Source organism: Castor canadensis, chromosome 1 (assembly GCF_047511655.1).
Source record: "Castor canadensis chromosome 1, mCasCan1.hap1v2, whole genome shotgun sequence".
NCBI lineage: Eukaryota > Metazoa > Chordata > Mammalia > Rodentia > Castoridae > Castor > Castor canadensis.
The window spans coordinates 7434108-7458672 of NC_133386.1; the positions used below are offsets into that span (position 1 = coordinate 7434108).

Genomic DNA, 24565 nt, shown 5'->3' on the forward strand with positions numbered 1-24565 from the left:
CCAAAAATGGGGGGCATGGTGGGGCTGGGAAGGTACCTGGAGACATGGATTTACTGCGGGTAAATCCATGGCCTTCCAACTACTGCCTCATGGGTGACCCAACTAGTCACATCAAGGTCAGCCCCAGAAGGGCCAGGACTCAGTGTCTATATTACAGAGCTGTAGCCATCTTCCGGGCAGAAATAGCCTTACCCAGTCTCTATAAAGGAGAATTTGCCAAGTTACGGTAGTGCTTTGGCAACTTTTGAAACTCCCATTATACTCTAAAACAAAAGTAGATAAAATATTTTCTATGCAAGAGCTCATAAAGAAATATTTGTAATAAACTTTGTAGTACAATGATCATAAATGTTCAAGCCCAGTCACCAGGGACAGGTCTGCCCAATAAACATATTGCATGAGCCAGGAAGGTGACACTTTCTAGTGGTCACATTAAAAACAATAAAAACAAGCAGCAAAATTGATTTCAATACTATATCTCATCAAATCCAGTCTGTCCAAAGTATTGTCATTTTCACGTGTAATACATGTGAAGTCATTCATGAGATGTCTTATATCATCTGTTTCAGATGAAAACTTTGCAATCCATTGGGCAGTTTGCTGGCAGGGGACATTCCAGTTCCAATGAGCCATGGTTCAGTGCCTCAGTGCACATGAGGTCAGGGGCTACAGTACTGCACAGAGCAGGGGCAGACAGCAGGAGGCCTGAGGGTCTTCCTGAGATCCTCTGTGGAGCAAGCCTTTCACTCCATGAGCTCCACTTGTCCTAGAGGAGTCCTTCTCTCAACTCCTGTGACTTGGCCTATGGCCCAGCACCACAGAACAGCCAAAGGCCGCCATCTGAGAGGCCCCACGGGGGACCTGAGCGCAGCCTCAGCACTAGCAAAATCACAGGCTGCAGCTGTGGGCCATGTGTGAAAACATCTCTTCATTTCTTCAAAACAAAGCTGAGGTTTTATTTTTAATTTTTGCAGGGGGTGTGTGCAAAATTAGGGGAGAAGAAGCAGGAAGGAAAATGCATTCTTGGTTCTAAAACACTAACTGGGGAGACTCAGAATGGGGGTGAGTGCACCAAACCTCACGTTAGCATGGACTAAATGAGGCATGTTATAAAACTCACCAAGAGCACTGATAGTCCTTCCAGAAATAGAAAAGTTCTCAACATCAAACGGTAGCAAGTACAGACACAATTTTTACTTCTATGAGTTGGCAAATTGAGTAAGATACTAGTTAGCCAAGGATTGGTTGGTTTGTTTTAGAAGAGGGAGAAAAATCTGGCCATAAAAATGTCAAGAAGGCAAATTGTCTGTTGTATCACAAATAAAAATTAATGCCATTACACTACCCATCACAGTTCTCAGGGCCCCTTCTTCCTAGCCTCCTGATGCTTCAGGAGGACTTTCCTTGAGAACATGGTCCTCAACACCCTGACAAGTAGCAGGCAAAGCCATCGGGTCATCTCCTGCACACTCCTGAGGTCATTTGCTCCAATTGCCCAGGTGTGAGCAGGATTCCGGTACAGAGGCAACTTGCCTCTGCTGGGCACACAGGGCTCTCCTGAGCCTATAGGATAGCAGCACTTTCTGCACAGGCAGAGGACAGCCAGGGTAACAGTCAGGCACTGATCACAAAGTGCTTGGGGCAATGGTGGTAGGGCCAGACCAGGCCAGTGTTCTCAGGGAGCCAGCAGGTGGGGCCAGCTGCCTCCTTACTCCTGCCAGCCTTTTCCTCAGGGGACATTCCCTCTCCTCCTTTCCTTCCTACAGTTTTTACCAGCTTCTTGGCCAGCCAGCAATGGGGCCTTGTATGACCCCCAAGTGTCCCCCACCCCTTGGTTCCCAGGTATCTCTTTCAAGCTCACAGCTGGGTTTTGTCTCCCTCCAGCTCTTTCCTGGTCTCTGCTGGCCAGCCAGGCCTGGACAGTCCTGGGGACTTTCTCTGGATTGCCTCTGTTTTCTACACGCTCCAGCAAGCCCTGTCCCCTGGGCACGGCCTTCCTTCTGCCCTCAGCGTGTGGCAGGGAAGTCATGGGTCTTCATACTTCTTTCCATAGGAACTTTTAAAACTGTGTTTGTGCTTTGACCAATTATATTTTATAGCAGTTGTAAAGTCCAATCTTAATCTTTGCAGTAATATGAAGCGTTTTCTTTACCAACTCTTTGTTCCTCACAGTATGTATTTTCAGTAGTGTTTTTTTTCTTCGAAGAGAGATCTGACTAGTCATCATTAACACTATTTGACAAACATTTTTGGGTTCCTTCCTTCTTCTCCACCTTACATGGCACAATAAGATTTCTCCTCTTGGTCCCTCATGATTAAATGGGGCCACCCTCCCAAATCTCCTGATGGATTGTGAATGTACAGCTGGCGCACCTAACCCTCTAGAACAGATCTTTTGGGGCAATGGTCCAAAGATGACAGGGAAGGAGCCCTGTGAACCTATGTGGCATAGACAAGAATCAAACCTTGACTGGTTTAAGCCACGGAGCTTTGGGCAGTATTCATGACACACATAACCTAGGCGCTCCCAAGTAATAAAGAGTCTGCAGATTCCATGGCCCATTTTTGGTTTTGGCAGTACTAGGGGATTGAATTTGGGGTCTCATACTTGCTGAGCAGGCACTCTGTCACTTCAGTCCACTCCCCCAGCCATTTTTGCTTTGATTATTTTTCAGGTAGGGTCTTGCTTCATGTCCAGGCTGACCTGGACTGAAATCCTTCCATTTGTGCTTTGTGACAGGTGGGTGCTATTGTGCCCAGACATTGGTTGAGAAGGGGGCCTCAAGAATATTTTTACCTTAAACAGCAATCCTCCTGATCTCTGTCTCCCAAGTAGCGAGGCATAAGCCACCCTGCTGGCCACATCTTCTTCTTGATAGGAGTTTAGTATGCTTAAGTACTAAGTTTCTATTTTGAAGTAACCAAGACTGTTCAATTTAAAATTTGAAAAATGGCAACTTTTATGATTTTGTTTGTTTCTTGTAATTAATATCTTTGACATACAATCACACCATTAAAACTCCTGAAAAGAAACAAGGATGACTATATTTCTACTGCAATTCCAATTCATAGGCACTAGTCAGTTTACCAAAGAAATACCCTGGGCAGAATAACCCTGGGCAGAGCTGCCATGCCATCCATTTTGACTTCCAGCCACAAGCTATGCCTCTGTCTGGCCATAAGAAAGTCAACAAGTCAAATTTCCATTCCTCTAGTTAAACTAACCAAGGGATTGGTGAGTTGAAAATCTTACCATCTCCTTTTACCTTTATGAAATGTACTCATCTCTTTTTGAGAGGTGTGCATGGCAGGCATTACTGATTTCTTAAAAGAAAAGCAGCAATTCTCATTCTTAAAAGAAATATTTGAGTATTGCGGGGAGAGGAGAGGAGCCCCCTGTCTTTCCATGACAGGTTCCCAGGCTTTCCTGGGAAACATGCTTTAGAGGATAAGAATTTGGTCTAGCTCCTAACAAAAAATCTACTCCTCCTCAAAGACCACATGGGGGAAGAATGACAGCTAGGCATGGGTACCTGGGTCTGAGGCTGTGCACACCTTCACACCTGTGTCCCATTCCCTGGTAACACCTGCCAACTGTCTGAGATCTGCAGCTCAGAAATGCATATTTAAGCTACTGATTATTGAACTCCTTAAAAATAGTTGGCAGATTTTAGGTTGTAAACTAGTTTAGACTCAGCATGGGAGCTAGGTGCTGATTCACTGTGCTCAGAAGACCACCTCAGCATCAGGTTCCTCCTCCCTCTCAAGACAGTGCTGGACTCGAATGACCACACCATGCACAGAGGGGTGTGACTAGCTCAGCTCTGCCCCTTAGAGCAAACAGCAATGGTCAACATCACTCACAGGAATTGCCAGAGCTAGTCTTAGAATCCCCTCCTTTTCAGTGCTTCCACATTTGCCAAACGCCTAAATTTTTCCTTCCTCATGTGATTCAAGAAACCCTGAGTTTCATTTGTGTATGCCAAGAAATTCAGGTACAGTTGGAGAGTTTAGAGGTAGTTTACACACTCCTCAGCAAATGTCACAATGCTTTGATGAATTCTGGGACTTACAGCTCTTCTCTTGTCTGAGTCTTGACTTGCAGAATATTTTCTGCATATGGTAACTCGTTCACTGGTATGTCCTTTGTTAGGGCAGGCTGTTCTTTAGAGAAAGATGAGATGCTTTTATGTGCAAGCCGTGATCAGATGGCACAAGCCATTCCTGGGATTCCAGATCTGAATATCATTGATAGTGAAGTGTGTTAGCCACATAGCTGGCCTCTGGATCACAGCAGTGGGCACTGATGTTATATTGTGTACACTACTTACTCTAACTGCGAGCTGTGACTTGATTTACTGCATTCCAACAGATAGATGGATTCATTTCCATAATGAACAGCTATCCTGACCTAGATTTCTATTTTAATGTCTTTATTTTCATACAGGAAACAAAATTAAAACATACCAAGATTCAGTCTGCTTTTCAGCTTCAAGTGAGAGGGAAAGCTTACATGTTCTGTAAGCTTATATGTTCTGCTGAACATAGCTATAGATGAAAGAATGGATCGCTAAATAAAGAACAATTATTAATAGGGAGAAACTGAAAGCAGATCAAAAAGAGAAAAGAAAGGAAGGCAGCCCTAGAGCACTGGAGAGAAGACAAGGCATGAGTGCATATGGGGAGACATTTGTAAAAGTGAATGTCACACTGAAGCTATTTAAAAAACAGATGCATTGAATACAGAGCTCAGTAACTGCCAAATCCATGGAAGAACACATGAAGATAACTTAGTGCTGTAGTGTATGTCTCCATACACTTTTGTTTAAAATGGATTTTCCAGACCATAACAGATTCTGTGACTTAGCTTTTAATGTGAAACATCTTGTAATTGCAATGATTAACACTCAGCTTATTGAACTTGAGAGGCTGGTAATTTTTAGTTAACAGAGTATACCAAATTGTTTACTGAATTCTGGGAAGACAGGCGATTATTAGCAATCCTGCATGAAGTGGTTCCTATATTTCACTCAATTGACATAAAAAGTCTGTCCCCTGCTAATTTTAGAGCAGCCTGTATAATTATAGATGTAAACTGTGGTGAACTTCAGAGCAGTTGAATTGTCCTTAGTAAATCTGTCTGGGTCAAGTCTCAAAGAGACAGTTTAAGCCTGGAGTACAACACATACCAATCAAAACCTGAGTAAGTGCTTCTTCTCGGCCTCACTCTGTGCCACTAAAGCTGTTGTGCTGACGACACTCAATAGCCTTTCTCCCCAGTCTAAGCTGTGTGTTGGCTCTGAAATGTCAGCAGGAAAAGGAAACAAATTTCACCTTTGAGAGATAGTGAAGCAATTGTGAACCCTGTTACTCAACTCTTCCTGCTTAACATGGAGAACATGTCTTAAGGCCAGTAAAGGGTTAGAATATAATGAACTCAAGTTTACCTTACGGAATGTGAAAAAAAAAATAAAGGGTTCTTAGAAATTGTCAAGAACTCTGTTTGTCAAGACTGCGTGGGGTCCCTCAGCTTTTCCTAACAGGACTTTTGAATATAAGGACTTCGGGTTAATGTCAAAAAATTTAAAGGTTGGTAGGAATTATGTTTTTAATTTCTGGTCATTGAGATCACATAAAGACACAAATTTCCTGTGACTTAATAACACATTTCAATGCATTAATAATTATTTACAACTGTATTTACCTTTATCTGAAGAAATACATGCTTATCACTCATTCTACAGATAAGGCTTGGTTGTGAACGGTTTGTAGACCTTTGCAATAAGCCCATCATCTGTGAGGATCTGTGGCCCACTGGCTACATTGGCTTTGTGATCCTTCCATAAACTCTGGAAGGTTTAGGTCAAGGTTACAGCTGCTGGAAGACAGAAGTGTGAACAGGAACCCTGCAACCCACTGGTTCAGGGTCTCTCTCTGGTCACCCTCTATGCCCATCACTAGGGAAGGTGACAAAGTTTCGCTAACACATGAAAGAGTACTCTAGGGGAAAAAAGTGTCCTCAGTGCTGGTCACTTTCCTAACACTTCTTAAGTTCTTTTCCTGCAAAGGACTTACAGTTCCTTTAAAGGGGTCTGTATACAGTTAAATTAAAATATCAAATTCAAAGACTAGACAGCACAGCCCATATTACTTGTTTCAAACTGAGAAATGGAGCCATATCTGGAATGTTTTCAGGAGCGGGCAGGATCACCGTCACCACCAACGTGGGGAAGCGGTGCCATGCCAAACAATCCAGATGTCCTCCATCCAGCCATCTATTAGGGATTCTGGCTTTAGTTTTCATTAGGGAAGACAGGACTCATCCCATGAAACCTAGCCCCGATGCCTTGTTTACTGTCTTCCTCCTGGGACCCGGAGACATTAGAACTCTGTGTTTTCTCTCATACCCAAAAGAGTGTAAATTCCTCCTGTTTTTGTCTTCATCAGGGGATGCAGTTCTTCACACTAATGCTCAATCCAGTTCTGGGGAAGTGGGATAGATTTCACCTACTCCCCAGCCACATCTCTTAGGGCGATTTTACGAAGAAAGGCAATTGTCCCAAAGGGTCAAAGATCAAGCAAGCGGGGTTGTCAGGGCAATAGCAGCTCTGGATTGAACTGTGCTAGAGGGCCTGCCAGGATGTGGCTGGCAGGGCTGTGGACGCTGAGTTCCTCATTGCCTCCACAGAGCGCTGGGCATCTAAGGAGACACATTTTCTCATTTACTCGTAGTAGGGAAGCATGATAATTTGGATTGCAGAAACTGGTTTTGCTGAAAACACAAGAACAGGCCAAATGACACAGGAACAAAACACTTGAAAAGGCCCCATCTTTATCTCACAGTTGGAGAATGAAGATTCAGAAAAGGAATGAGAGGACTGTTCCCTGGGCAAAGACTCAAAACAGAAAAATGAAAGGCTAACTCACTCCTCTATGCTATTAGACACAGACCCAGAATTAAAATAATTGAATTTGGTTCTTTCACAGTTCCCACAAAAGGGATCAACCAATATTAATGGAATAGAATAAGCCTGTGTGGCTTATTCGTCTTGTTTTGTATGTTAATCTGTTTGTTGGACCATGAGGTCTTGGGCTGGGCCAGAAGGAGGTAGAGGTGTCTCTGCACATGGACGGTTGTTAGGGTTGGGAGGAACCCTTCTTCTTAAAGGTCACAGGGACGGTCAGCCATTGAGGAGGTCAAAGGGAAGACCCCCTGCCTCCAGGTTTCCATGGCTAATGAATGTCTAAGCCCTAAATGTTACCATGTAAAGTGTGGAACTCTTCTCTTCCCCCATGGTGCAGTCACACAGATCTGCCAGAGGTTTGCTGGACTCAACGGCTGGAGAGCAGAATAAATGATTAACCAAAGGGATTTGGCTCTGGGAACAACCTAACAATGGGACTAGTTCCTCCACATGGAGAGGCCAAAGGGAGGAGGTACCTGGGTCATCTGCAGGTAGTACTGCTGATTATGTCTCGGGATTCATCTGGAGAATGAGCTCCCAGCAGCATTGGTCTCTACACAGAGCAGTTACTGTCACTTAGAGGTGCCAGCCCCTTGCTCTAGGACGAGGGATGGGTGAGGATAGAAGTGACCCAGTTCTACTTTCTGAGGGAGGAACAGGCAGGGATTAAGCAGGGGACCATGCCTAGTCAAAAGATTTAGGATTAAAAAGCAGATTCAGAATGCAAGAGCAGAAACAGATGTTGAGGAAGAAGGGCTGAGGAAACTGGTAGGTACATGGGACTCCACACCTAGTACCCGACACCAGGATCTGTCGGGCAAACCAGCTCATCTATCATCCTCCAGGCAGCCTGGGAGTCCCAATATCTCCACCTGAGCCACAGGATCCCTAGGATGGGCTACAAGGGGACACGAGGTGTGCACATCTTTGGTATCGTGCTCTGAGCATAACTGGGAAGACCAGTTCCACCCAGGTTGCCTGAGACATTCTCAGTGCTGGCTAAGATACTGCCAAGTTCCAGGAATAGCCCAGATCTGGGCAGGTAGGGTCAGATGGTCAGCCTATGAGTCACCCCCTGCCTTGGGCCCATTCGTTGTCTTGGGATATGTCAATACAAATCTCTACAGGACTTTTTGTGTATCAGACACCAAGGTCACACATTGGAGCTCCGAGAACAGCAATGCTGAGAGCTCTCCTTGCACAACTTTGATGAGTATTTTTCAAGCTTTAACTTATATTAAAAGGAAATAGAATTTTGACAAGGGTGTGACCCAGTTACTTCAAGAGGGAAGATGAGTTTGAGTGGGAGTAAAGGCCTGCCCCCGGGATGCTCACAATTCTGATCTTTGGCAAGGCATCCTAAAGCCCTCCTGTCACTCTTTAAGTCAATGACATTTGAATTTCTAATTCAATTAAAGCCATATGATGTCCTAGAACATCTTCCCCTCGGTGTCTGTGTGGCTGAGTGAGGGCCCACTGACCTATAGGCTGCCAGGCAAAATTTTCTTTCACGAAAGAATAATAAGAATCAAGAAGCCTGGGAAGGGAGTTTGGGGTCTTTGACATCTCTGGGTCCCACAGTTAATCAGTCCTGTTTTCAGGGCTACTTCATTGCAGCATAATGAATGTTCCCACTTTGTGCAACACAGTCTTATTTTAAAAAAAATTTAAAACATGGGAATTGTAGATATAGCCCATTCACAGAGCTCAGGCTGTCCCCAGGGTGAAGTGCCGTTAAATTAATTCTTGACTGCAAAGACCCATTCCATGTTGGGTCTAAGAGGTATCCTGATACTTCCTATGCATTCAAGAATATTCTAAATTAAAGCAAGTGTGATGATGCATATGCCACAGTTATCATTTTTGTGACGTCCTTGTGGGAACAAGGGCTTTGCTAGTAGAATGGCACATTCACTCTGTGAAGTGGAAGGGTGAAGATTTCGCTCCAGATGGGCCTCCAGTGACTTTCTTTCCAATACCTTCACTGGCTTCATGGCTCACACCATTCTTGTTTTTGTCACAGGACTGACCTAGAGACCCCTCAGGCGCTCCCTGGCCTACGTTATATGCTCTGGGCCTTTTGAAATGCATCCTACAGAGCTTTCAAGTCTCATCTCTGAACTAGCAATCAGACACAGCAGTCTAAAAGACAGCACAAAAATTGGACTGACATCCCACATAGTCCCCACGGGCTTCGTGAGAGTCGGCGTCACAATGACATTTTCACAGAACAAAAATTATGTTCATAAAAATCCCCCTTTAAAGCAATATCTACATCAATATAAAGGGGGCTTTCCAGATATTCCCAAAGCTGGAAAGTCCCTTTCTGCAGCAAGATCAGTATTTATGTGACAATCCTTTAAAACATGGGATAGAGGGTAGTTATTAAGAGTTAGAAGTCTCTCTGGTCACTGAGACCAGAGATTACACTTTGTAGGTTTTAATCTTTCAAATTTTTGAAATCAAAGAGTGGGATCATTGGTATTGATAATGGGCCCAAAGAAGTCCCTTTGGGATCAGAAAGCTGAATGTCACCTAAACATACCTACTTTGGGAACTGCCCATAAGCACAGCTGTGAGTGAACATGTAGTGATATAATGCCTGGAATTCAATTTTAATATACTATAGATTAGCTATAAGTAATGAGCTATCTGGTCATATCATAAAAATAAGGAAATTAAGGCTAAACCTTATGGGTTTATTGAGTCAGTGTAACATAAACATATCACTAATGCACACCGACATATTCAGTTCTGTGATATGAAAGGCTCTTTGTTAGCTAGAACTGCAACCTACCATATTCTCTGACAGCATTTCCCATGCAAAGAGGGGTGGGGCTTGGGGAAGGAGAGGGATCTTTAGGTTAAAGACTTTTAAAATTCTTGAATAAAAATTGAAACCCCGACAGTTACTCCTATGAGGTTGTACAATCCAGTTCAATCAGTATAGCAGTCAGCTATCAGCAAACAGAGCTACATAACAAACATCACTTTTTTTCTTTTTCTTTTTTATGCTGTACTTGAGGTTGAACTCAGGATCTGTGCTTGCTAGACAAGCAGTCTACCATTTGAGCCACACCTCCAGTCCAACAACTGTCAATCTCAGTAGCCCAAAAGAGTAAGCATTAGTTTAGCACATGATTGTGGGTGGTTGGGAGACTTCTGATTTAGGTTTGGGAAATCTTTGTTAGAACAACTCTAAATTCTCTGAGTTCCTTGGGACTAGCAGGTAAGCCTGGGAATGTTCTCCTCCTGGCAATGCCTGAAGCACAGAGATAAGGTCCAGCCAAACGAGCACATTCAAGCTTCAGCTGCACCACATCTGTTAACCTACCACTGGCCAAAGCAAATCACATGGCTAAGCCCAATGTCAGAGGGCAGAAAGCACATCCCACCATATTGCCAAAGCAATCTACACTGCCACACCAAGTATCAATAGAACCAGAAATATTTGCATTCCATGGAAATGAGGGAGGATGGCATGAATATGTCCAAATAGTAGCCTACTCTACCTCAATCAGAAGCACTTGAATAACAAAACATATGCTGACCCCTCCTCCGGTGATCAAACAGTACTATTATGACCAACTACATCAGCTAACTATGGCTGTGTGGACAGACACCACACATCTCTGTAGCACACTGAGACACATTTGGCATGCTATGGAAACAATGATTTCCTGGCCATCATCCAGTCTCCACTGTGCTCCTTCTGAGGCCCATGGTAGGGAACAGCATCAATGTGGGGTGTGCTGTCTTTGGGCAGATAGGAAGGGCCAGAAGGATGACAGAGATTCACGATGCCTCTTAAAGCTTTGCCCTGCATTGATGGAGTCTAATCAAGGCAGATGGCCAAGTCTGACACTGGGTGGGGAAGTATATGTGCTGTAAATCACATGGTAACGGGTGGGGCTGGTGTGCACAATACTCTTACAGAGAGTATGTGAACATTTGGCAACCTAATATAACTTATCACAGATAATACTGCTTCATGATAAGAAATGTTTGCTAAGAAACAATCCCAGCTCTCCATTACTTGCCAATAGACCAAGTCTACTATTATCAAAAATATTTGCTCAACTCCTTTTGTACCCACAAGCATTCAGCACCTAGCAATATCCTCAGATGAGTGTTAGCAATGAATGCTCTCCCCCACCCCCATCAGGCACCCTCCACTCACTCCTGTAATTTTGTAAGAGTACAAAATTGAATTGAATCATTAGTGGCCAGGTGTAAGGCAAGAAATAGCTCACTACAAGTGACAGGAAGTAATTCAAACTGATAGCAAAGGAAAATGTTACAGTTCCTAGAATACACCAGAACTTTCCTGTATAAGCAAAAGGGGGTAAGGCCAGGGCAGAAGCAGCTCTCCATGTACTTACTCCCTTGGGTCAGTGGAGGACTGCGTGCTTCTAAAAACATTGGAGGACCCTGCCATTCTGTAACTGTGCCCACGCTACAACTGTAGATGACCAACAATTGGGGCTTATTTTCTAAGAAGCCTCAAAATTTTAATACGCAAATGCTAAAAGTTGCTGTCTAAGCCAACCCTTCTTCCGCACTGGGTAACAACTCACTGTTAAAATCTGATCTGTCCTTTGATTCTCTGCATTTTCTCCAAACTTCCTATGAGCTCAAACCACATGCCTATTTGATACTGGATTTTGCTTTTGGGGCTTCTCTTTTCAATAAATGATAGTTATGCTGTCAGTCTATTCAGATCACCTATATTTTGACTTGATGGCTATTTCTGCAACAGGGCTAGAGGGTCAGCCAGGAAGTTTGGCAAATGGAAACCCAAGGACAAGTAGGCTAGAGAGACAGAGTTTGTCTACCCATGAATGTGAAATATAACTGAGATGATTTACTGTATAACAAACCCACAGAATATTCTGCCTGGTTGAATGTTGGGATCAAATCCATCACACCTAGTTCCTCCTATTTCTTTTATCCATCTACTAGGCCCTGGGGATTGGCATGATCCTACTTTGTAGTGAATTTAGGTTATCTCCTGTAATCCAGAGTATCCTTGGGCTAGGTCCTCAGGATCCCCAAAACATCCAAGGACCCTGGGGGTCAGCAATGGGACCCACTAGACTTGGCAGGTGGCCAAGGTCCTTGTGAAGAGAGGAGCCAAATCTCCTAGGGCTGATTTGAATCCTGACAGATTCTTTCAGATCTAGTCTAACCTTCTCTGCTCCCTGTGATGAGTACCTCAAAGGAGGTGGGAACTGGAACAGTCTTGAAGAATGGGGCAATTTATATACTAGATAACTTACAGAGTCAGGATTTACTGAGATGAGGTTCTGTGAAAACTAGGAGAGTGCTGGCTAATTCAGCCTTGGGCCGGAATGTCCTTGAAATTATATCCAGAGTGTGAGATACGGGCAAACACTAAAGTATGAAGTAACTGTGTAAACATAAGGTTTCATGGCAATCCCAATATTGTCAAGAACAATATTTATTTGAGTCACTGAAATATGAGTAATTAAGTAATTGATAGAGGCCAGGCCTATCATTGACTTAAAACCTATGATAGGATTCTGCTTTGAATTTGGAGTTGGAGTTCAAATAAAATGCCTGGACTGCTGGCCAGTATTTCTTGGTTATTATAAGAGATATTTTACATATTATTATGCCTAGTGGAAAAATAAGGACCTGTGAAATAGAAAATTGTGGTTTGACCTGTAGTATGACTGAATATGGCTATTAGCAAGGTGATTTTCATTGAAAATGTTAAATCCTGATGTTTTTGAGACATTTTCATTGAAAATGTTAACTGATGTTGTACAATTAGGAAGGTGGAAATGGCTTCAGTTTGAAGACATTTATTTTGAAAACCAAAGCACCTAGACAAAAGGGTGGTTCCAATTGTGAGACTAGAATTTATAAGAACTTACAATATGAGCCTGGGCAGAAGTGAGACACCTTACCCCAAACCAGTCTCCAAAATAATCAGAGCAAAAAGGGCTGGAGGTGTGGCTCAAGTGGTAGAGTGCCTGCCTAGCAAGCACAAAGCTCTGCGTTCAAACCCTAGTACCAAAACAACAAAAACCTCCACATAACTCATTGACCAATTGTGGAGGATGCAGAGAAGCAAGTCATTATTTTGAAAAGAAAAACTTGTACATGCATCCTTCCATTCCTAGATGAATATGTCTCAGGGTTACAAAGACTTGACAGGAAAATTTAGTCTCTATGTAAGCATTCCAGAAATAAATGAAGAAGTAATGAAAAAGCAAGAATACTGCCATTTTGCAACTTCTTCTGAGTTAATTCATAGAATAAATGATGATCAGTGGCAGTCAGTGTCCCCAGAGAAGACATAAGCAGACAGGAAGCAGCTCTAATGAAAATGTACCAAGTCACTTGTAAAGTAGGTTGCCACACCATCAGATTAAACCTGATCAAACTCTAGCTCAAGCTACCAACTTACAGGGAACATGAAGACAGAGGAACATGTTCAAAGATCCTAAGGAATGCAACCAACAAAACAGCCTATGGGAAACTCTACAGAATTCTTCACCCTCAGCGTTGTAAGGAAAAGAAGCAGGAACTTATGGATTAAAGAAATCTGAAGTGGCACCTCAATTAATATATACACTCCATGATGGGTCCAAGGCAACAGAAAGCTATGAAATATTGTAAGACAACAAAGAAACTGGAAACACTGGCTTGACATTTGATATTAAGGAATTATGTTTCTTTTTCTTAGAATAACAGTATTGAGATTATATCTATATGTTACATAACACTGTTCTTCCAATTTGCTTTCACCATATCTATCAGTCCTCACAACCATAGCAGAGGTCTGATTCCTTATATCACTGCTTTAGAGAGTCAAATAAATATTGCTCATTGGTCATTCAGCAGTGTCCTGAAGACAGTGCACACAGAGTCCCAGAGATAATAAATATGTACGCATGTCTGGGTCAGAGGAGAATGCTACAAGATGAAATGACAAAATGGCTGGATAGGATTCGTAATTAGCACGTAAGGGGAAAAAGTGAAATATAGAAGATACAAGATTGATCATAGGCTGGCAAATGGTGGGTCTGGATGATGTATGTATAGAGAGTTGTTAAGTCATTTTCTCTAATTTTAGAATATGTTTGAAAATTTCTACATTTTCAAAAAATGTTAAAGTAAAAACTCATTGGAATAATAAAAACAGATACCAACAAACAAGAACCCCAAACTTAGCTTTGGGGAAACTGCCAATGGTGTAGGTAGGGAGCCTTAATAAATTCTCTAGGGAACAAGTCTGGCTTAAGCCTGGCTTTTGAATGCAAACCACCTGGCCAATGGTTTAAAACTTGAGTTATACTGACTTGGAAGCCACTGGACCCACAGTTCAGAATCTGTTATGTGTAGAACCAAGTAGAGCACGGAACACTTTCCTGTTGGAAAGAACTCTGCAGTACTTGCTCATGTGCTGGACTTTGAACCAGACACTCTACAGCAGCTGCTTCTGGGATCAGACTGGGCTCTGAACAATCCTCACCATGACACATGCAGGGTGGCATTTTATTTCAGAAGCCATCAGCACATGGCTGTTGTTTCTAGCTCTTACACCTCTGGGACTATGTGTGCAATATCATGAGGGTACTACTAAGGGAGTAGTAAAAATAGTCACTTGATGATTAAAACCAAACACACATAATCTTAGCCTTGATCCAGCTGTGAGGACCTACAGACAGTGATGTGGGAGCAAGGTGGGAGAGCTGCAGAGTATTTCCTTCCTTAAAAGGAATTCACAGCTCAGATGTGTTCACTAGTGGCTCAAAAATGTCATGTTTTATCTTAGTCACACATTTCACAACTGTAGACCTTAAGGTTCTGTTTTGGGGGGAGGGTATGTACGGGGGATTGAACTCAGGGCCTGGTGCTTGCTAGGCAAGCACTCTATCCTTTGAGCCACACTCCAGCCCTTTTTGCTTTAGTTATTTTTCAGATAGGGTCTCAAGTTTTTGTCTAAGACTGACTGCAGATCACAGGTGTGCACCAACACACCTGGTTTATTGGTTGAGATGGAGTCTTGCTAATGTGTTTGCCCAGGCTGGCCTCAGACTACAATTCTTCTACCTCCACCTCCCTAGTAGCTGGGATTATAGGCCAGGTCCACCAAGTCTGGCCCCAAGGTTCATTTTTAGCCAGCTTGCAACAGTGACGACAGGTCTGTTGAAACATTTGTAAACAGAGAGGCTACTGCTTGCCATTTCCTATAAGAAGGAAGGGAGAAGGCAGAAATCAAGATATGTCTGACCATATCCTGGAGGGCTGGGGAGGGGGATGATAAAACCAACAAAACCTGTTGCTTATCAGAAAGTTCTCATCAGAATGTTTCTGTTGAAACAAACTGAACACTACAAGGAAAACAATGTTAGCAGTCTAACATTCTTCAAGGTTTAAATCAAGATTTTTATCTTCTAAAGATTCTTGTCTATATTCCTTTCATGACAATCCTCTGTTACTTTGCACTCATTCGCTTAGCCTTAGCAGCTGAAAGCATTGTGGTGTATTTCTTTATATGCTATCCCTAATTATTCACTATGTGTTATATCTTCAGCTGCATATCACTACTTCCAAGGGGCAAAGGATGGACTTTTCATTTTCCACCTATTCCTCTTAGTGCAGGAAACAGAGGCATCCAAAAGCCTTTGCTGGAACAAGGGAGGGGGGAAAGAATAAAGGAAGGAAGGAAGGAAGGAAAGAAAGAAGAGAGGGAGGAAAGAATAAAGGAAGGAAGGAAGGAAAGAAAGAAGGGAGGGAGGGAGGAAGGAAGGTAGGTCGGTAAGCACATGTATGTCTAAAGCTGAAATATTACATTATTGCTCAAGTTTTATATAAGTAACATTTCCAAGACTAAATTTAAAATCAAATCTTTAGACTAAGTTGAATATCCAGAACACATTTAAAGGGTTGGGGTCAGACTTCTGCAAGATGGAGACTAGAGGGAGGAAGCAGAAAGCATGCTTCCTAAAGTAAAATCTTGGAGAGACACTGGAGAACACCTTGCAGGAAAAACCACCAAGAAGAGGTAAAACTCCAACACCACCACACCCTCAGTCTGAGAAGAGCATCTCCACTCCACGTTAAATGCAGAAACCAGGAGGGCTCTCATGCCGCCAGATGCCAGCACCTAACCGGCTTGAGAGAAGCAGACCACCAGGTGAGCTAAGTGGTACACGGTACTCCCACAGACAACCCTGGGCCAGATCAGCATAGCCCACTGGACAGACCAACCCCCACCAAGGGAAAAAAGAAAGAAACAAATTGAATAACAATAAAAAAGACACATAGCAAAGAGGGTGGGGCACCCTGAGCGCCAAAGAGGGGGAGAGGGGCAATCCCTTACGGAACTGTAAATAAACAAGCCCGCCGGAGAAGGCAGGAGCAGTGGCACATGCCCAGCAATCAGGAGTGGGAAAGCTTGTAAAACCGGTGGTGGGAGGAAAACTCCACAGGAGAGGGGGAAGACCCACTTCCCACATGAACTGTAAATAAACATGCTGGCCTGAGAAAGCGGGTGCAGTGTCACCTCCCCCAGTGCTTGGAAAGGGGAAAGCTCATAGCAGCGGTATCACGCACAGAACTATGAGTAAAAAAGCCTGCAGGGCCAGGTGAGTGCTAAGCTCACCCTAGAGATCTGCATAAATAAAGTTTCCAGCAACAGCAGGCTGACAGCAGCAGGCAGGCAAGCCACAGCCTCAGATAGACATTCACAGACCTGTCTCCAGACTCTTTTTTTTTCTAATCCTTTGATGAGACAACAACCTAACTACACCTGCATGCTAAAAAACTTACTTAAACTCTATTGCACCTGAACTTGGGACACTTTGTTGTGTTTTGTTTTTTTTGCTTTTTTGGTTTTTTTCCTCTTGATGAGACAATGACAGAACTACTTCTGAGACACCATCTCCACGATTGGAGGCTGAGGGACTAACACCAAAATTATTACGACTGAAACTTTATCGCATTTGAACTTGGAGATTTTTTTTTAATTTTTATTTTTTAAGTTATTTATTTTTATCCTCTCTCTGTCTCTATAATGCTTGTTTAGCTTACTGTTGATTAGTACACTATCTCTCCCTGTTTATATCTTTGACATGGTGTTTTTTGTTTGTTTTGTTTTTTTTTACTTGTTTGTTTATTGGTTTTTCCCTTTTTCTTTATCTTCTTTGGTTTCCCTCTCCTCTCACTCTTCCATTCTAAAAATCACCATTGTTATTATTACAAGACAGAAAATACTTAATTGCACACAGAACAGGGACAATACCTGTAACAATACCAAGGGCAATGATGGGAAGACAAAAAAAACAGAGAAACCAGTTTTCCCATGGCAAAAAATTAGTACGGGAACCAGAGGGAAATGAAGAAAACAGATACTCAGATCTAGACTCCAACAAAATGAAGATAAACTATGCCAAAGAACCCAGTGAAGCCCACAAGAAAAATCTGAAAGATGAAATTCTCCAAGTAATCAATGAGAATTTTATAGAGATGATACTGGATAGGGTCAACCAAAATGTACAGGAGGCACTCAAGAAATTCCAAGAAAACAAAAATAGAGAATTTGAGAAAGACTTCTCAACAGAAACATTAAAAGCAAGAAGAGCTTGGGGTGAGATCTTCCAGGCACTGAATGAAAATAACTTCAACCCCAGGATACTCTACCCAGAAAAACTATCATTCAAAATAGATGGAGCAATAAAAGTCTTCCATGATAAGCAGAAACTAAAACAATATGTGACCACAAAGCCACCACTACAAAAGATTCTTCAAGGGATTCTGCACACAGAAAGTGAAACCCAACTTAACCATGAAAAGACAGGCAGCACCAAACCACAGGAAAAGAAAAAGCAAGACAGTAGAGAGTAACCTCAACTTAGGTACACACAATCAAACCTTCAAACAACTAAGACAACTAAATGACAGGAATCACCACATACCTATCAGTACTAACACTTAATGTTAATTCACCCATCAAAAGGCACCGCTTGACGAAATGGATTAAAAAGGAAGATCCAACAATTTGTTGCTTACAGGAAACCCACCTCACCCACAGAAATAACTGTAGGCTTAGGATGAAAGGCTGGGAGAAGATTTACCAAGCCAATGGACCCTGAAAACAGGCAGGGGTGGCAATACTTATCTCTGACAAAATAGACTTCAAATGTACATTGATCAAATGAGATAAAGAAGGACATTCCATACTAATAAAAGGGGAAATAGACCAAAAGGAAATAACAATTGTCAACCTATATGCACCCAATGTCAATGCACCCAATTTCATTAAACATACTCTAAGGACCAAAAAGCATATATTAACTCCAACATAGTGGTCATGGGATAATTTAACACCCCATTATCACCAATAGATAGGTCATCCAAACAAAAAATCAATAAAGAAATCCAAGATCTAAAATATACAATAGATCAAATGGACCTAGTTGATGTCTACAGAACATTTCATCCAACTTCTACACAATATACATTCTTCTTAGCAGCCCATGGAACCTTCTACAAAATAGATCATGTCCTAGGGCACAAAGAAAGCCTCAGCAAATATAAGAAAATAGAAATTATATCATGCATTCTATCTGATCACAATGCAATAAAACTAGAACTCAACTGCAAAAATAAAGACAAAAAACAAGCAAACAGCTGGAAACTAAATAACTCATTGCTTAATGAACAATGGGTTACTGATGAACTAAAAGAGAAAATTTAAAAGTTCCTGGAAGTCAATGAAAATGAAAACACAACCTACTGGAACCTATGGGACACAGCAAAGGCAGTCTTGAGAGGAAAGTTTATAGCCATGAGTGCATATATTAAAAAGACTTTAAGATCTCAAATCAATGACCTAATGATACATCTCAAACTCCTAGAAAAACAAGAACAAGCAAATCCCAAAACAAATAGAAGGAGAGAAATAATAAAAATAAGAGCTGAAATCAATGAAATAGAAACCAAAAAAACCATACAAAGAATTAATGAAACAAAAAGTTGGTTCTTTGAAAAAATAAACAAGATCAATAGACCCCTGGCAAACCTGACTAAAATGAGGAGAGAAAAAACCCATATTAGTAGAATCAGGAATGTAAAAGGGGAGAAAACAACAAACACCATCAAAGTCCAGGAAATCATCAGCGACTACTTTGAGAACCTATATTCAAATAAATTTGAAAATCTTAAAGAAATGGGCAGATTTCTAGATACATATGATCATCCAAAACTGAACCAAGAGGAAATTAATCACCCGAATAGATCTATAACACAAAATGAAATTGAAGCAGCAATCAAGAGTCTCCCCAAAAAGAAAAGTCCAGGACCTGATGGATTCTCTGCTGAATTCTATCAGACCTTTAAAGAAGAACTGATACCAACCCTCCTTAAACTGTACCACGAAATAGAAAGGGAAGGAAAACCGCCGAACATTTTATGAAGCCAGTATTACACTTATCCCAAAACCAGGCAAAGACACCTCCAAAAAGGAGAACTATAGGCCAATCTTCTTAATGAACATTGATGCAAAAATCCTCAACAAAATAATGGCAAACCAAATTCAACACACATCAAAAAGATCATTCACCATGACCAAGTAGGCTTCATCCCAGGGATGCAGGTTGGTTCAACATACGAAAATCAATAAACGTAATAAACCACATTAACAGAAGCAAAGACAAAAACCACTTGATCATCTCAATAGATCCAGGAAAAAGCCTTTGATAAGATCCAACACCACTTCATGATAAAAGCTCTAAGAAAACTAGGAATAGAAGGAAAGTTCCTCAACATTATAAAAGCTATATATGACAAACCTACAGCCAGCATTATACTTAACAGAGAAAAACTGAAACCATTCCCTCTAAAATCAGGAACCAGACAAGGATGCCCACTATCTCCACTCCTATTCAACATAGTACTGGAATTCCTAGCCAGAGCAATTAGGCAAGAAGAAGGAATAAAAGGAATACAAATAGGTAAAGAAACTGTCAAAATATCCCTATTTGCAGATGACATGATCCTATACCTTAAAGACCCAAAAAACTCTACTCAGAAGCTTCTAGACATCATCAATAACTATAGCAAGGTAGCAGGATCAACATAGAAAAATCATTAGCATTTCTATACACTAACAATGAGCAAACTGAAAAAGAATGTATGAAAACAATTCCATTTACAATAGCCTCAAAAAAAAATCAAATACCTAGGTGTAAACCTAACAAAAGATGTGAAAGACCTCTACAAGGAAAACTATACACTTCAGAAGAAAGAGATTGAAGAAGACTATAGAAAGTGGAGAGATCTCCCATGCTCATGGATTGGTAGAATCAACATAGTTAAAATGTCTACACTCCCAAAAGTAATCTACATGTTTAATGCAATTCCCATCAAAATCCCAATGACATTCATTAAAGAGATTGAAAAATCTACTGTGAAATTTATATGGAAACACAAGAGACCATGAGGATAGCCTCAGTAAAAAACAATGCAGGAGGTATCACGATACCTGACTTCAAACTATATTACAAAGCAATAACAATGGAAACAGCATGGTACTGGCACAAAAACAGACATGAAGACCAGTGGAACAGAATAGAGGACCCAGATATGAAGCCACACAACTATAACCAACTTGTCTTTGACAAAGGCGCTAAAAATATACGATGGAGAAAAGACAGCCTCTTCAACAAAAACTGCTGGGAAAACTGGTTAGCAGTCTGCAAAAAACTGAAACTAGAGCCATGTTTATCACCCTGTACCAGTATTAACTTAAAATGGATCAAGGACCTTAATATCAGACCCCAAACTCTAAAGTTGGTACAGGAAAGAGTAGGAAATACTCTGGAATTAATAGGTATAGGTAAGAACTTTCTCAATGGAACCCCAACAGCTCAGCAACTAAGAGATAGCATAGATAAATGGGACTTCATAAAACTAAAAAGCTTCTGTTCATCAAAAGAAATGGTCTCTAAACTGAAGAGAACACCCACAGAGTGGGAGAAAATATTTGCCAGCTACACATCAGACAAAGGACTGATAACCAGAATATATAGGGAACTCAAAAAACTAAATTCTCTCCAAATTAATGAACCAATAAAGAAATGGGCAAGTGAACTAAACAGAACTTTCTCAAAAGAAGAAATTCAAATGGCCAAAAAACACAGGAAAAAATGCTCACCATCTCTAGCAATAAAGGAAATGCAAATTAAAACCACGCTAAGATTCCACCTCACCCCTGTTAGAATAGCCATCATCAGCAACACCACCAACAACAGGTGTCGTCGAGGATGCGGGGAAAAAGGAACCCTCTTACACTGTTGGTGGGAATGTAAACTAGTACAACCACTCTGGAACAAAATTTGGAGGCTACTTAAAAACCTAAACATTGATCTACCATATGATCCAGCAATACCACTCTTGGGGATATACCCAAAAGACTGTGACACAGGTTACTCCAGAGGCACCTGCACACCCATGTTTATTGCAGCTCTATTCACAATAGCCAAGTTATGGAAACAGCCAAGGTGCCCCACCACTGACGAATGGATTAAGAAAATGTGGTATCTATACACAATGGAATTTTATGCAGCCACGAAGAACGAAATGCTATCATTTTCAAGTAAATGGATGGAATTGGAGAACATCATTCTGAGTGAGGTTAGCCTGGCCCAAAAGACCAAAAATCGTATGTTCTCCCTCATATGTGGACATTAGATCAAGGGCAAACACAACAAGGGGATTGGATTTTGATCACATGATAAAGCAAGAACACACAAGGAAGGTATGAGGATAGATAAGATACCCAAAAAACTAGACAGCATTTGTTGCTTTCAACACAGAGAAACTAAAGCAGATACTTTAAAGCAACTGAGGCCAATAAGAGAAGGGGACCAGGAACTAGAGAAAAGGTTAGTTCGAGAAGAATTAACTTAGAAGGTAACTCACATGCACAGGAAATCAATGCATATCAACTCCCTGTATAGCTATTCTTATCTCAAATAGCAAAAACCCTTGTTCCTTCCTATTATTGTTTATACTCTCTTTTCAACTAAATTAGAGATAAGGGCAGAATAGTTTCTGCCTGGTAGCGAGGGGTAAGGAAGAGTAAGTAAGGGAGAGAGTGAGGGGGGGTAAGGGAGGGGGCAGTGTAAAGGGGGGAGAAATGACCCAAACAATGTATGCACATATGAATAAAATAAAAATTTTAAAATAAATAAATAAATAAAGGGTTGGGGTGCAGCTCATTGGTGGAGCACTTTGCCTAGCAGGCACAAGACCTGGGTATAATTCCCAGCATTGCAAAATAAAAGATCAGAAAACTAAAAACAAGAACAGATTTAGTTTGTGCAATCAAAATGAACTGGTAAATAGTGGGGGTGGGCTAACAGCGGATAAATTATAATAATTCAGATAACCTGGTGCAACTATTAAGCTAGGACTGGAATGATCAATTTTCCTCCACTGAAGAAGATATAGTCAGACATTGGGTAATACACATATACTTTTAAGAAGCAAAATTAAATGCTGAAGTGACAAAAATTAATTCACCCAATTTAACAGTATTCAACACTGGTAAAGAATAGAATTACCTCTGAGTAATTTGGCGAAAGATACTTCCCGTTGCATTTTGCAATTCGCCTCAGAATTTGCAATGCTTTGTCCCCTTGCTTCCGAGTAATCAGCCAGCGGGGAGATTCAGGAACCACCCTGGACAGGAAACAAACTTTTCTGAGTAATGTTAGTTATTTCAAAACTTAAAAGTGTATGACTTGAGTTTCTCTAACAAAGTGGATCTTGCGATAAGGTACAAGTTGGGGCAGTTCTCAGAGCTGATAATAAGCTCTCTGAAATACAGATTATCTTTGCAAATTTAGGAGTGGAAAATGATGACTTGACAATGTTTGAATCATTGCTTATAAAGATCATCGCTATTACATTGCTCTTGCAAGGCTACCCTTTACTGCCACGTCTTTGATTACAAATATGAGAAGAACTAATGAGTATTTAGGAAAGGTTAAGAACTAGATTTATGTAAATTGATTTGCCATATATTAAAATTTAATGAGAACGATTGAGATATCTTTGTGCCAGTAAAACACAAATGTATGCACTTGAAGCTTCTTGGTGATTTAATTTTCTGATGCTCCTAACATTTTCTTATTCCTCAGAGAGCTCCTGAGTAATGCTAATTTATTTAATAGAACCTACAGTGAATCAAGTCAATTTCATTGCACTTGATTTGCATTTGAATACTGGCAGCTATAGTTGGTTGCCTCATAGTTTGCACGAAAATATTGCAAAACAATGAAGCATAATGCAACATTCTGTTTAGTATATTGTGGTTTTTGTATTATATTTTTAGGGACAACTATTAATCGAATAACTCATAATTGCTGTACATTCTCAAATTCTCTGAAACTTCTCAAAGCCCATTAGCTGTTCTGGAGATGTTAGAAAATCTCCTTTATTCCTTTCATTTTCTTGTTGGTTTGGATTCCCATTCCTGAGGAATAAGACTATAAATACAATAACTGCCAGCACCACATTACCAGTAGTAAAGGAGGAAGAGAAAGTTGGGCAGCGTTATGGCGAGCTGTATCCCTTGCCAATTGGGGATGAAGTAGGCGATTCCAGGGAGAATTATGATGCCGAGCGTGAAGAACATTTGGATCACTATCCCTACAATTCTCCTTTGTTTTGAACCTACGATTTCTGTCACTGAAGGAAAACAAACACAAGAGGTTAGGGGAGCTCACGATCAGGTCCACAGTAGACAAACAAACACCGAGACTTTACACGTGGAATCCATCAGCACTGCTGGACACCCTGGAAATCAAGAGCATGGATGTTCCCACATTTGTTGAAGCACTGGAGGCGCATTTTCCAGACACCTTGGATGCTTTCCTCTCACTCTCTCTGCCATTTTTCTTTTCCTGTGCCCTTCTGGGCATGGCCAGGGATACAAAGAACGTACATGTTGGTTTTAGGAAAGCTTCGATGACGTCTGTCTTGGAAGGTAATTGTAATTGTCAAAACAGAGGTGTAGCAAACCAGTTAAATTCCATCACTGTATCTCTAATGATTTGTATATTACAGTCTCTTTGGGAGATTCATTAACAACTTCAGTCTCTGCAAAGACTTTTCATTATCACAAGTTAGTTTGTATTAAATGATAATTCACCCCAGAAGTGTTCAACTTGTCATTTATGTGTGTGTTTTTTCTATGAAAATAATTTATTAAAACTTTTATTGCTGGAATCCTCTGTCCCTTTCCACTAATTGTTTCTTCTATTCTGGTCATCCTGGAATAAGCTACCTTATTTTCAGAGCTTTGAGCATTCCCATAGACTTGGGTTTCCTTAAAAAATGCCTCACATTTTCAAGTTATCCCTTCAATCCAACCAGTGACAATCAGTCCCTCTTAGTACCCTTTCTCCTTTTCCCACCCATAAAAAGATCTTGAAATGGTTTCTTAAGTAAGCATTGCTTGGGTCTTATACAGCAGTAATGGGGGCGAGTGGAAGCCCAGTAGTGAGGAACAGTAATGGAAGGTAAACATTCTCATTTCCTTAGTCTTGATTCCACCG

General features: G+C 41.2%; 1 protein-coding gene across 9 annotated transcripts in view; it reads right to left on the reverse strand.

Annotated features, from left to right (window-relative positions):
- Nucleotides 1-24565, reverse strand: part of Slc22a3 (solute carrier family 22 member 3) — a 101062-nt gene that overhangs the window by 25989 nt on the left and 50508 nt on the right. For 8 of the 9 annotated variants that reach the window (XR_012447227.1, XM_074071003.1, XM_074071039.1 and 5 more), the window contains 2 exons: nucleotides 23528-23696; nucleotides 22568-22685 (listed from right to left, as the gene is read on the reverse strand). Coding sequence is in view for 8 of the 9 variants with exons in the window: in XM_074071003.1 (XP_073927104.1) it covers nucleotides 22568-22685; nucleotides 23528-23696 (287 nt within the window). In the remaining variant the exon portion in view is untranslated. The remainder of the gene's footprint in view (nucleotides 1-22567; nucleotides 22686-23527; nucleotides 23697-24565) is intronic. The other variant, XM_074071031.1, reaches the window with a different exon arrangement.